General features: G+C 38.7%; 1 protein-coding gene across 5 annotated transcripts in view; it reads right to left on the bottom strand.

Annotated features, from left to right (window-relative positions):
- Nucleotides 1-14,159, bottom strand: part of LOC130555312 (receptor tyrosine-protein kinase erbB-4-like) — a 261,288-nt gene that overhangs the window by 127,290 nt on the left and 119,839 nt on the right. For all 5 annotated transcript variants that reach the window (XM_057335417.1, XM_057335419.1, XM_057335418.1 and 2 more), the window contains exon 2: nt 9,290-9,441. In XM_057335417.1, the coding sequence (XP_057191400.1) occupies nt 9,290-9,441 (152 nt within the window). The remainder of the gene's footprint in view (nt 1-9,289; nt 9,442-14,159) is intronic.

The raw sequence follows: 14,159 nt of genomic DNA, 5'->3' as shown, positions 1-14,159 counted from the left end.
ACAGTGTAGGCAATTTGGTTGTGAGAGTTACCATGTTTTTTAATGATCATATTTCTTTATGTAAATGTATATGTATGGAAATATAATATGCTTATTGTGTCAGTGTTTCTTAAACTTTACGTAAAAGTTAACGTAAATCACAACAATAAAAGTGAATAACAATGTTTTAAAGCTTCGTCATGAGTAGAGTGGCTTTGTTCGGGTACACGTACATCTCAGAATCCAATCAATTCCCAATTTTCCTTTTTTGCTATATGAATGTTCCGCTTCACTCTAAAATACATCCTACTGCAGTAAAATGTGCTGGGAATGATGTTCCTGGTTTTAAAGCCATGGGCTACAGTTTAGCATCCTCCAAGCAAAAACAAGAAGGACATTACAAACTAAAGCAAAGTAAGAGAGAGGAGGGGGAGAGAGGGCTCTAACAGAAGAGTACCTCCACTGTGCCAGGTTCTGACCTACTTACATTACAAACATGATTGATGGATAACCTTTCCTAGACTAAACAGCACGCACACACTTTCATACTCGAAACTTCAAGCTGTGAATCTGTAGTATAGACACACACTGTGTTGAATTACCCCGGAGAGCCCACTAAAAGCTGTCTCATATCATGAATGAATTCTTTTAAATGAGAAGTGTGTGGATGGGGGATATCTCCACTTAATTCCAGATGGCTTTGTTATCTGGGAGCAGACGTTAATAAAGTGTGTTCAGTCATTGTTAGGTATGTTGAGCCTGACACAGCCCACGCTGAGATCCTGAAGTGTGTCTGCTTTTGTGAAAATTGATTTCATTTAGTGCGTGATGGTCTTCTCTCAGATTCACCTTCTCGCTACGGAGAACGTCAGGCAGATAGGATGGCGAGACGGCTGGTGTAAGTGCCACCCCAGACGGACTATTGTGTCTTCCCGGCAGCGCTTCCCTTCGTGGTCTTTTATTCAATGACCACTGTTCTGTTGAGATAAGAACCCAACGCTTCTGTCTTTTATCTCTTTTCTCTCTCTTTCTCTCGGGCTTGTTTTATCTGTCTGCCGCGCTCTTCTCTGGGATTGGTGAGCATATATGAGAGACTCGGAGAGCTTGTCAGGTTGTGCGCTCTGCTGTGGTGGGTGTAAGACATCTCAGTTAACACAGAGGAAGGTTCCAGCGCGCAAAGGGATGTCACCTTTACAACATGCCCCTGGGCTGCTGAAAGTCACCTTGCTTTTGGTACATGAGAAAGTAGTGGTGCTTGTAATAGGGGAGAACAGGGCTAGTTGTCACACATTTCTGAGGGTAGGTTGGTTTCTAAGAGATAATTGAAAGTTTTGGCTACATAATGCATTGAACGGAGATCATCTTTTGTAATGATGTAACAGCTGGGACTGTCGTCCCACTATATGGGGTAAGTTGTCACAATGGAGACTTTTATTAAATGGCCTAATATTGGTTATCGATACGAACAGGTAAACAAAATAATCGTAAAACAGGTAAAAAGTACAATACAAAAATAGTCATCTTTGTGCGGTGTTGGGTTTTACGAGTCCCTTTTTTAGTGTTAACTAAAAAATGATTGAATTAATTGTTTTTCCAACCTCAGAGATTTAGATTTATTCAAGATTTTCAACTATAATACAGATTGTTCCTTTTTAATATAAAAAAACTGTGATTTAAAAGAATTAAATGAGAATAAAATATATTTAAACTGGTAAATAATCATAAAACAAGTAAAAAGTGCAACACAAATACAGTATATTAATCCTTCTGCCGTGTTCAGGTCTATGAGTCCCTTTTTTAGTGTTAACAAAAAAATGATTGAATTATTTGTTTTTTCAACCTCAGAGATTTAGATTCATTCAAGATTTTCAATTATATTACAGATTGTTCCTTTTTAATATTTAAAAAATAAATGTGATTAAAAGAATGAAATGACAAACACTGTATTACCCACTGTTTTGGTTGTAATAGGGATAAGCTAGTGTGGGTCCACTAGACCCGTGAACATTGGTTTAGTAACAAAACATGAATACGTAACTGTACAAGGGATAAATAAATTATTAATTAATACAAAATGTGTGTATTAAATTATACATATGAAATACGTGTATTAATGTATCAAATGGCCAAGAAGTTTAACCTGTCAGTAAAAATGTACATTCACTCTGTAGTTGCCCGAATGTATAAAAAACAAACATTTGTGCAATTTGACTTTTACTGTACCTCAAGTCCTTACAGTTACTGACATACACCTCTGAATTCGACAACTGAACATCAGTTGCAGGACATCCCTCCCTGCCTGAGGGAAGGAGGATGTTAGAGGTGAAAAAACAAACACAAACACAAACAAACAAGCCAGGAAAATAAAAAGATGTCAAGCTGTCAAAGGGAGCGCACGCATTTCTGAAGATGGTTATTGATTGTGAATCTGGCATTACTGACATGGGACGCGCTGCTTGTGATGTTTATGAAATAAAACCTGCTAACAGCTCAAGCAGCAGTGATACACAGACACAAAGGCACGGACTAAGATCCTGGAGGGACTGAAGGGACCAGGTCAAATGCTCAAACAAGAATAAACTGCCTTTCTGTTACAACGACTTAGACAAGAAATGATTAAATGAAATCAGGACTATATAGCCCCATATTTAGTTATTTACAACTTTTAGATTAAATTGCCTACAGAAGTAATATATTCTCCTGCATTGCAAAACAAACTCTATTAATTTGTATATAATCACAACAATCATCCTCATTTATAATTCTTATGAGAACTGAATTTCATCTATGTTGCGGATGATGTTGTGTTTTGTTAGGGTGAGGTTGCTGTTGTTGTTGCTAAGACACAGTATCTGTTTGAGTACATGTTTGGACAGGTAGGTGTGGTCGAGACAAACTGTGGAATGATGGATCTGATTGTAATGAAGATGTCCATCAGTGCTTGTAGCATCATTAGTGTGCGCCGTGAGAGAAGGATGCCTCCTGACTACATATCATGCATCTTCCTGACAACAGAAGCACAGCGCGTGAACTTCAGCCGTCTCGCTAAACACTGACCCCGCCATTATTAAACACATGACCTGCAACGTTTTAGCAGCGGATTCCTGCCCCTGAGGTCAAGCACATCGCCCCCTACTGCACGAATGCATGAACTACAGCTAAGATTAAATGGACAGGTTTTTCACTCTTTTTTAGCACTTTCAAACTGCACAAATGTTACCTCTTTTTTTTTTACTGCAAAAAGGAAAAGTATAGATTCTTTGTACACGCTCGGCTCTTGGCTGACACAAGAAAATATAACTGGCAGTCATCCACAAAACAGCTCTAAACTGCTGACGAACAGTTACAGATCCACCCGCACACATCCAAACAACCTCTATAGAAAACAAAATACTAAAATGCAGCGCTTAGGTTGCTTGCATTGTTACCCTTCCCTGTGTCTCACCACATCTCTTCAAGTTCAAAAACTCTTCGTCTCCCGAGGTTCTGTCTCTCTGACAGAGCTGGATGACACTCGTCATCACGAGGAGTGAGACATCCCTGACGGCAACACTGCCACGTGTGAATATGAACCTGTGCTGACATTCGCCGCAGGCAGGAGAAGTGAGGAGATGCTCGAACGGTCCACTAGCCGAGAATGATGTCTCTCGTTTCTCCTTTTTCCCACTTGTGTGGGAGTGTTTGTCTTTTCTCTAAGACTACATTAACCTGTGTGCATAAACATGAGGTAAAACAACTCTACTTTATACAGGTGCAGGAACAAAATATACTTGGATTTACTGTTTGGTATCTTGATTTTTGCATAAAGCAGTTTTATAATCTGAAACTAAGCCACAACATTAACAGCTTGAACAAAAAACAAACACTGATGCATTTTTATGTCTTAACGGAGGACACCGTGTAAACATTTACCATGCTGTGTGGGTAATTGTTTGGTGGTGTTTAAGTGTTTGTCTATTGTTGTGAAGATCACATCAAATTTTATAAACAGTTTATGCAGAAATCCAAGAAAATCCAAATAGTTCATTGCCTGCAACTCTAAGACAAATCTGTCACTCAAAAGAAAGAAACCCACAATTCACACACAAGTGCATGAAATTCTCCATCACCCACAAGTTTTTTTTCTCTCCTCCCCTTTTAGGCCCGTCTTTGTGTCATATTAAAGTGATGGAAATGAACTTGAGAGTTTGCTAATTGTGAATGTCACTCCCATCCAGGCAGCGCTGACAGACATGGACTCCCAAACAGTTCATCAGTCTTCATTAATATTGAAGGCCGCTGCGAAGCGTCTCTCAGATCACAGCTGATGTAACGCGGCACGCGTGAAGCGATCAGCCCTGGAAAAACGCTGCCATTACAGGGACCTTCTTAAAACAGATTTATTACAGAATGACCAAAAGGCACATTGGTGGCCCAATGAATACGAATTTCTGTGAATGTGCTTCTAGGTTTGTGAGATGGCACCTTCTATGAGCAGGAAACGGATGATGCTGAATTTCTATTCTAGGTCATTTCAAGTGTTTAAAACAATGGACTGCCACAAAACATCCAGAAATGCTGATAAAACGACAATTTGGAATGGTCTCTTAAAGGGATCGTTCACCCAAAAATGAAAATTCTGTCATCCTTTCGAACATGTATGACTTTCTTCCGCAGATATTTTGAAGAATGTTGATAACCGAACAGCGGTGGCACCCATTGACTTCTATTGTATGGACACAAAACCAATGCAAGTGAATGGCTGCCATCGCTGTTCAGTCAACAACATTTTTCACAATATCTTCTCTTCATACAGAAAGTCATACAGGTTTGAAATGACAAGAGTGATTTTTGGGTGAACTGTCACTTTAATTTGTTTCGTGGCTGTATGTCTAACAGTTCATAAAACAAACTAACATGAGATTTGTGCCAGCTTGAACAACAAAATGGGACATCAAAGTGTAAAGCACCATGTTCGTGAAAAGTGCCAGGAGTCATCATGGGCGTAAACACCTTGAAGGCCTCATGCAGAAGGTTAATAGACTGCTTAAAGGTACGGTAAGAACCTTCCCGCACCCTACAATTGTTCTCTGTGTGAAAGCTGAGTGCTGTCACTTGTAACAGACCTGTGAGTCTAGTCCTCACCACGCTTATTAACTTTTATTTGTCTCTCTGTTATCTGCTAGGTTACATATAGGGTGATGATAGACACAAATGCCACTACAACAGCCCTACAACTTATCTATACATGCTGTCTACATAGGCGGTATTCAAATACATTATAGAGTAAGTAGAGTGTGCAAATCAGTAGGGCTGCAACTAACGATTATTTTACTTGTCGACTAATCTAACGATTTTTTTCAGATTAGTCGACTAATCTAATGATTATTGTTTTTTATTAATCTAATAAAGATTTTTTGGATTACTTTATTAATCCTTTGGCAAACTTTGCAAATAAACAATAAGTTCTAGTATTTTCTTACATTATAAAGCAAATCATACTTTTTACTCCACTACATCTTATAAATAAATATTATTGTTTTAACATTTTAATCCGTTTTTACATTACAATCACTATCTTCTTTTAATGAAGTAGTTTTAATTTTAAAAGTAAAAAAAGCGTTTGTGATTGTGTGTCCATGCTGTGACGATCCCATTCCGGGGTAACGTTAGGGGGAATTCCTCCGTCCGAGGCTCTCGATCGCTGTTTGTCGGGTGTATTATACTTTCTCTTGTTCTGCTGATTAACTTACATATGCCCTGGAACAGAAACTATTACAGCAGATAAACGTAAATAATATGACGCGTCGACGCATTCCACGCACGTCGACGCAGTAAGAATACTACATTAGAAATAAGCAGCCTATACGATTCACCAGGATTTGGACCTGCTACACGCACACACTTTACACAACAATGATTTATTTCTTTTCAAATACTATTCTCTTAAAGTTTATGAAGGTAAATTGCAGCTCATATTCATAAAAATTCATATTTTCAAGGTTAAACACAGAATCAAATATTCGCTTCCCACACAGCAACGGCTGCTTGAACAATACTTGCCAGGAAAGCGATCCTAAACTGTTGTCTGTTCCAAGGTAAGTCTTATTTAAATCAATAAGGAGAGTCAGAAAACAGACTATTTTTATATAAAGTGGAGAGGAATGTTTCTGATAGCTACCACCTTTGGCCCATCAAAACTCAGATGTGCACGTACAAACTCTAGTGCAGAACTTATAACTTAGCGTAGTGTAGAATAAACAAGTACACACTTTTAAACGTTGGTATGTTCCACAACTTCCATTGATACTGTATAGATCAGGGGTTCTCAACCTTTTTGACTCCAAGGCCCCCCACTGTATTCAACAATATTCAAAGGTCTCCCTTATTTCTACCCAATAAAATATTTAAGAGCTTTATATGAACAAAAAAGTGTTTATTCAATATAAAAATAAGAAATATCTTGGTTTTTACTTGTTTTAAAGTGAATTTCAATATTCATTGTGCCTAATTTTAAACTATTAGTCATCCTGAGGCCCCCCCTTGGAAGTCAACTGGGGCCCCTTTATGGGCCACGGCCCCCCTATTGAGAACCACTGGTATAGATCACCTAAGTGGAAGTTAAATGTGAAAATTTAGTATCAAATTAATTTTTGTTTATTTACAAGTAAATATGCAAAGATGTCCACCATTTTTAATAACAAATTATATAATCTGTCATCTGAAGGTTGGTGTCACTTTAGCAAAGATACAGCAGTGCTGTGATGCAAGATCAACATCCAAATATTATTTCAGGAACGTTGTCTCGGTTTGGAAGACCAAAACTAACTGACTAAACAGGGCAATATGAGGGAAAAAGAAAGAAAGACCATCAATGAGAACGAGACAGTGTGGTATTAAAAAGAGAAAGAACGGGTTTGGTCCCAATCAAGCGTGGGCTCCATGGCAACACCGTATCTGGTCATATTTCCAATCAGACCTCAGACTCTAAGCACTCGGCAGTATCTAATCTTCAGCTTAACGACATGCTGCCTTGTGGAAATATTTACGCTTTCTTCTTGGAAATGATAACCGGTTATTAACTCTATATCGGCTCATTAAATCCTGAACTAAGCATATAATGCATTTTATGAGGATGGAAGGCTAAAAGCTGGCCCAATCAAAGACTGCAGATTATTGTAAGAGGGCGTCACCTCCCACCGTACCACCGTTTCTCACACGGACTGGACAACGTAGTAAAGAAATCTCTGGGATGCCTTTTCACCTTTGCTTCGTGGGAGAAACGTGTAAATTGTATAAGGGCGGAATTACAGTCATTTATCACATGGAGGTTTTATTCATCAGCCCTGAAGGCATGGGAAGATGAACTCTGTTTACCACTAAAGCTATTCTGGCTGTTTTGGAAGCAGCCATCAATCTCTGGCTATCTTTAAAAAGAAAGCATCAGTTTCAATCACCCAAAAGACGGCAAGTCAAGCGCTGAAAAGATTTCTCCTCTCCTTCTTCTCATCTCTTCAAGGTGAAGTTTTTCCCTGCTGACGTGCCGACCCTGGGGGAACGTGTTATTAATGTTTTAAAATAATACCGAAAATACACGCTTGGCTCCGCCCCCTTCCCCTCTGCTGTTGTTCTCAATTAACATCTTCAATTAACCTGTGCAACCGGGTGCCCCTAGACACAAAAAGACCTTGATGGCCCACAAAGATGGCAGTCATTTTCGAAACCTTAAAGCATCTCCCCTCAAGCAATATTTTGCTTTACGTCTACGATCCCCTATGGTGTGAAGAAATAAACATGCGCTAGAATTGTCTTTAGATTGATGTCTCGGCACAGAGTGTGTTCTTCCCCCTAACCATCATCCTGTTGAGGCCGAGCAGTAATATGACTCGGTTTATCTGCACCGTTACTTTGATACAGGCAATCGTATTGGCCAATTACCTCTGCGGGAAGCCAATGGTTGCTTGGAGTTCTCCTGACCTGCAGGGAAGGCGTTGTGCGTTTCTTGATATGATAAGACTGTCACGGGTTACGGCGTATCCAAAATCCAATTATCGATGCAGAAACCCCAAGCAGAATTTTATCAACCTGTGGGGTCGTCTCTGGAAGGGTCGGACAACTAGAAAATCTTCCTTAAGACTTGTGATGAGGCGGGCCAATAGAAAACTCATTTGGCCTCATTCAACATTTGTCAGTTTAGCCACAAATGAACATTCTTTCATCATTTACCTATCCACGCGTCATTCCAAACCTGTATGAGTTTCTTTCTTCTGCAGAACACAAAAGAAGATATTTTGAAGAACGTTGGTAACCAAACAACATTGACCCCTATTGACCTGCATTGTATAGACACCAAAACCACAAATACATTTCTCAGAATATTATAATTTGTGCTACACAGAAATAAGAATTGCATGAGGGTGAGAATATAATTTATACGAATATGACCACATTTTGACTTTTGAGCAAACTATTGTTGACCTAATCCCATTCAGCGAAATAATCAGATGAAACCTTAAGCCTATACTGTACTTTTGTCTTGTACATCGACAAAATGGAAAATATAAGAAAGACATAAGACTGAGATTACCTTAAAGTTTCCAGTGCTTTGAAAAAGCAAGCTTTGCTCAATAAAATCTTCCTGTGCAATTCAATGAACAGAAACAGTTCAATGAAGACAAGTGATAGCTGCTAGCCCACAGTCACAAGCAGCCCACTGAGGGCTGTATGCATCTCACCTAAAATCATAGCCTGTGGGCTCTTCTACATTTCCACTCAAATCAAATCAATTGCAACGGGTTAGGCAAGGGATGAGCGAAGAGCAGCTAGCCGGCGATGTGTTGAGAAGGATCAGACACACAATATGTTCACCTGTGCTGTTCCACAAGAAAAGATCCCTGACCTTTCTTTGACCACCTATTATCCTCATCATGTCACTGGGCACACTGTCGAGGACGGGGCTATTGTGATGAAGGGAGTCGAGCAGTGAGGTCAGACACTGTTTCCTATCCCAGCTCCATTTATCTTCTCAGATGTAGTGTGGTTTTTCTTTATCTTTTAAATTCGCTTTTGGATCATATTGCTTTCATACTGCACACCATGCCCGATGGCATCTTATGGTCCAGTTCACCAAAAGTGAATTCTGGTCTCAAACTGAATCTAAACTCTGTAGTGTGAATGCATTGTAAAATGGATTAAACCATATTTAATGACTACAAAAACAGTACTTATACTGACAAACAGCTGTGAAAGTACTTTTGTAAACTACAGCTTAAAAACCAGCCTTCAGTATACTACAGAAAATAATAAATGGCAAAGAAAATCTTCCGCTTACCCTGAGGAACGACAGGTCACGACTGCGATCGATACTGGTGATCTCCAGGTTGCCCATCACCACCTCGCAGTTCTCGTAATATTTGCGAAGGGTCCGATACTGCTGATCCAAGTCTGACAGAGTGCTCAGTTTATTCTCTGTGCCGGTGCATACTGCAGAGAGAGGAAGAAAGAGAGAAATTACATTCTGATGGTATAAACAACAGATGCACGAACTGTATATCCGATCGGATGATTCTTCAATCTATCCAGCAACGCAGTTCAATCAGGCCTGAAGCCCCAGAAGCCTCTAAGACAGACAAGGGGGCTACAGCCCAGACGGACAACTTGACAAGCAATTAAACAGAACCATTTCTGCTCATCAAACACCTAGAACCAATCAAAGACATCTGCCATCTGTTGCATCAGATGGCATCGCCTGTGAGCCAAGAGTGTACCCACCTTCTCACGCCTCGCTGAACCACTGTCACAACATCTCAAGCACATCCTCACCCGACCCATCCACCCAAAACTGGCAATGCAGACACATTTACCTTTAGGATTTAGATATTAGTCTTCATACATTTCACCTCTCTATGATCCTTTCATTGGATTACATTCATAACTCTTAAATGAGTAAAAACAGAGTGCACCTTTAAGAAATCAGTTTTTTTCAATTTTGGGTTAATTGAGATATTAAGACAAAAAATGAAACCTGACTCTTCACAATAAGCAATTAAAGGGATAGTCCAGCTGTCATGTCATTCCAAACCTGTATGACTTTCTTTGTTGTGCAGAACACAAGAGAAAACAATTTGAAGAACGTTGGTCTTGAAGAACATCGACCTCATAAAACGTTCACTATATGGAGACGAAACCACTGAGACATTTCTCAAAATATCTTCTTTGGTGTTCCACAGATAAAAGTCATATACAGGTTTTGAACGACATGAGGGTGAAAAAATGATGACAGACGTTTTATTTTTGGGTGAACTATCCCTTTTTTATTACACGGCTCGTTGGAATGCTTGATTTTGATTGGCCAGTCGCGACATTTGCAGATTCGTTATTCCCAGATAACAGCCTCTCAAAACTAACAACACACGGTAACCCGGATGCAGCAAATCATTTTGATAGGTTTTTTTGACAAATTATATATACATATGTCTTTTAATAACATATATGACATTATATTTACAAATGATTATACCAAATTGCCTGTTCGTGACATTTGAACGTTGTTTCTTACCTTAAAACCGAAAGTAAACGGCTTTTCCTCACGGATGGTCTGCAATCCGTAGAAACAAGCTAATAAAATATTTTAAATTCACATTTCATGTCCAGTTTTTTCCCATGTGCCAAGTAGCCATGTAATAAGCGGGATAATGTACAAGCAGCCGGCAGTTATCGCGAAATAACCCCCTTTAGTGTGATCCAAGATCTGATCACACTGTCGGGCTTATTTCTGCGATAACAATCGGCTGCCTGTACATTATCCCTTACAAAGCGGTAGAAAAAACATATTGTCCTATTAAAAAAACATACACAGTTTTATAGAGAGAAATTGAAACATGCTCAGGTCAGGTGTTCGGAGCTGGATGTTTTCAATAACCGTTAACATGTATTAGAGCGAGGGAGGGATTGTGAAGGAAGCTTAGTCGTAATAAAGCATTATTGCACCCTCGAGGGCACTGTTGTGAAATTATAGGTGAATTGTGGAATATAATCTTGTTAGAGGGGAGGTTCCTACACCGGTTTCTGACAGTTAAAAAGCCCACTGACATCAGAAGCGTGAGCCAGATAAAATGTACTCCAGGCTACTCTCTTCACACGCTGTCTGGAGTACAGCCATAAAATCCGATTTTACCACAAGCTTTGGTTTCAAATAACAGTTAACAATAAATTCAGTCATCATTTACTCACCCTCATGTGTTGTATGACTTACTTTCTTTTGTGGAACAGAAGTTTAGGTTGAATTTAACAATGGTGAGCAAACTATCTATAACAACTTCTTTGTTTTTAGATCCATGTATAGCTATGCTGATCCTCAGAAAGAGGAAAAGGGATGCTCTGTTTCTCTCTACGGTCTACACACAATCATTTTATATAAAATATTTTATATTTTATACCTTTTATATAATATATAGGCTAAATAGGGAATGCGGCACAACTCCTTGTCCAGGCCTGGTAATCTCAAGGTTGGACTACTGCAATGCTCTCCTTGCTGGTCTTCCTGCAAAGGCTATCAAACCACTCCAGCTGGTTCAGAACGCAGCAGCACTCCTCGTCTTCCAACAGCCCAAAAGGAAACCCCTTTTCATCTCTCTCCACTGGCTACCGGTTGAAGCCCGTATCAGATTCAAGTCACTAATGCTTGCCTACAGGCAGTGGCGCCCCCAGGATATTTTTTATGGGGTGGCACAAAGGGGCCAGTACAAATCTTAGGGTGGCACATTTAAAAAAATGTATTATGCCTGAATCTAATGGTTAAGAGTTTTGGCATTGCCATTAATACTACTGGGATCATGTAAAGTTATTACTAGTCTTACGATTTAATTTCTAATTTAATTTACTAATATTTTCAGTGTTTGATCGATACATGCTAATTCGCTAACTGTTCTACATATATTTGACAATAAAAAATATGATAGTAATAGATGCCAAAAACTGCAAATCCAACAATATCAGCTGATGGAGTAATGTATTAATCAAACATGTATAGTGATCGATCAAAATGCAAGTATGAGCAGCAGAAAAATTCAAATCCAATGCCTTAGCGACTAGCTTAATCTCAGTTAGTCAACCCGTATTAGAGTTTGATACAATACGTTTTATCATACAATAAACCACGTTTTACTTACTAGTTTGGGAGTTTCGTCTCCAACCCTCTACCCCTTTCATGCGTGCTGACTGAACAGGAGCAAACATGACGTCACGTGCGTGGTACTGTGGCTGCCGTGCTCATATTAGTCGCGGTTTCGCAGGTTAAACGAGAGAGGAGGGATTGAGATCGTATTCTACATAACACATTATACAAGTTTTTTTTTTTTACATAGTGCTTCGATAATGTACATTTTAATTAATAAATATTAATACTATTATTCTAATATAAAATATATATATATATTAAAAAAATCTCATTCTGGTTGGGGGGCCAATGGGGGGTGACTTTTTGGGGGGACCGCCCTGGTCCCCCTTGGGGGTGCCACTGCCTACAGGACTATCACTGGATCTGCACCGGCATACTTTCACACCCTTCTACACCCCATCAAGAACCCTGCGTTCAGCAAACGAGCGGCGTCTTGTATTGCCTTCTCATAAGGGCAGTAAATCGCTTTCCCGCTCATTCTCCTTCACAACTCCTTCCTGGTGGAACATTCTTCCTAACTCGGTCCGGTCAACCACGTCTCTCACAACATTCAAAAAACTACTTAAAACCCATCTCTTCTGTGAATACTTGACAGACAAATGAAAAAAAAAAAATCCCTCTCTCTTTCTCTCAACAGGTAGTGGTCTAGCTTTTGTTGAAACTAGTAACTTTGTATTAGCACCTATTGTATTATTGCTCCTGTATGACATCGCTTATTGCTCCCTGAACTCTCTGTAAGTCGCTTTGGATAAAAGCGTCTGCTAAATGACTAAATGTAAATATCATGTAACCTGTTATGAAATCTGGTCAACTGCTATGAAGTGCTACATTTACTCTACAATACTCTAATAACCCTAAAAATGCACAGCACACACAACTATTGGGAAAAAGAATCAATTTTTAATTAGACTGAATTGTTTTTGATCAATGTGTCTGGTACTGAAAAAATATTGAAATAATTCACACTTTTCTCACTTCATCTGCCATCTTCAAAGATTTTGGTCACATAACTTGAACTATGGAATAGACACTGCAAAATGAGTTTGCATATGTGATTTTGCTTCATAACTTGGCAACAAAAAAGGAACTTAAAAGGAAATACAAATATATTTTCATTTCCAATGAACTGGATTTGGCTAAAAAGTTTCTATATACAGCCACGGACAAATTTAAGAGACCATTTTAAAATGATCTTTAGTTTTTATGAATTTACTATTTATAGGTATGTGTTTAGGTAAAATGATCGTTTTTGTGTCATTCTGTGAACTACTAACAATATTTCTCCCTCATTTAAAATAAAAAGATTTCTATTTTTATTTATTTGCAGAAAATGAAAACCGGAGAAACAGAAGGTCGATATAACAGAAAAGATGCTCTGTGTTATTTCAGAACTCAAATACTGCAAAGAAAACAAGTTCATATTCACTTTTAAGCAAAACAGTAATATTTGTACATATTTAGGAAAACATATTCAGCTGTCAGTCTTTCACATTGCTGTTGGATTTCACTCCTGAGGTTTGATTTTGTTGAAATTCAACAGACACTGAACTGGAATTGCCACAGAACATCTAGAAATGCTGATTAAATAAAAATGTATATAATTTATAATCATTTTTTCCTTGGCTGTATGCTATATACATGCATTCCTCTAGAATGAAACATTGTACATTCTGTAGTTTTAACTAATATTACTTGAATAAAGTTTTTTTTTTTACTATGGCATGCTGAAGTGCACCTACCACATTTCTAACGCCTTTAATCAAAGAAATAAAATGCTCTCTTTCCTTACTCACTTACAGATGCACAAACAAAACTGTTTATCATCCCCCCATAGTTCTAACTCCTGCCGGCCTTGCATTTGTCAGCGAGAGGTGTGTATATATATCCGACACGAGCGGAATACATAAAGCATTTTCTTATCACCGGGACAGTGAAAGATTCCTTAGGACTATGAAGTGAGCCGATGGGAATCTAAACAGCAAAGCCATTTCCTTGAAACACAGGAAGACAAGAAAAATAGAGT

This window comes from Triplophysa rosa, linkage group LG6 (assembly GCF_024868665.1).
Source record: "Triplophysa rosa linkage group LG6, Trosa_1v2, whole genome shotgun sequence".
Lineage (NCBI taxonomy): Eukaryota > Metazoa > Chordata > Actinopteri > Cypriniformes > Nemacheilidae > Triplophysa > Triplophysa rosa.
The sequence above is the reverse complement of the archived record's forward strand: the minus strand, read 5'-3'. Positions and strand labels throughout refer to the sequence as shown.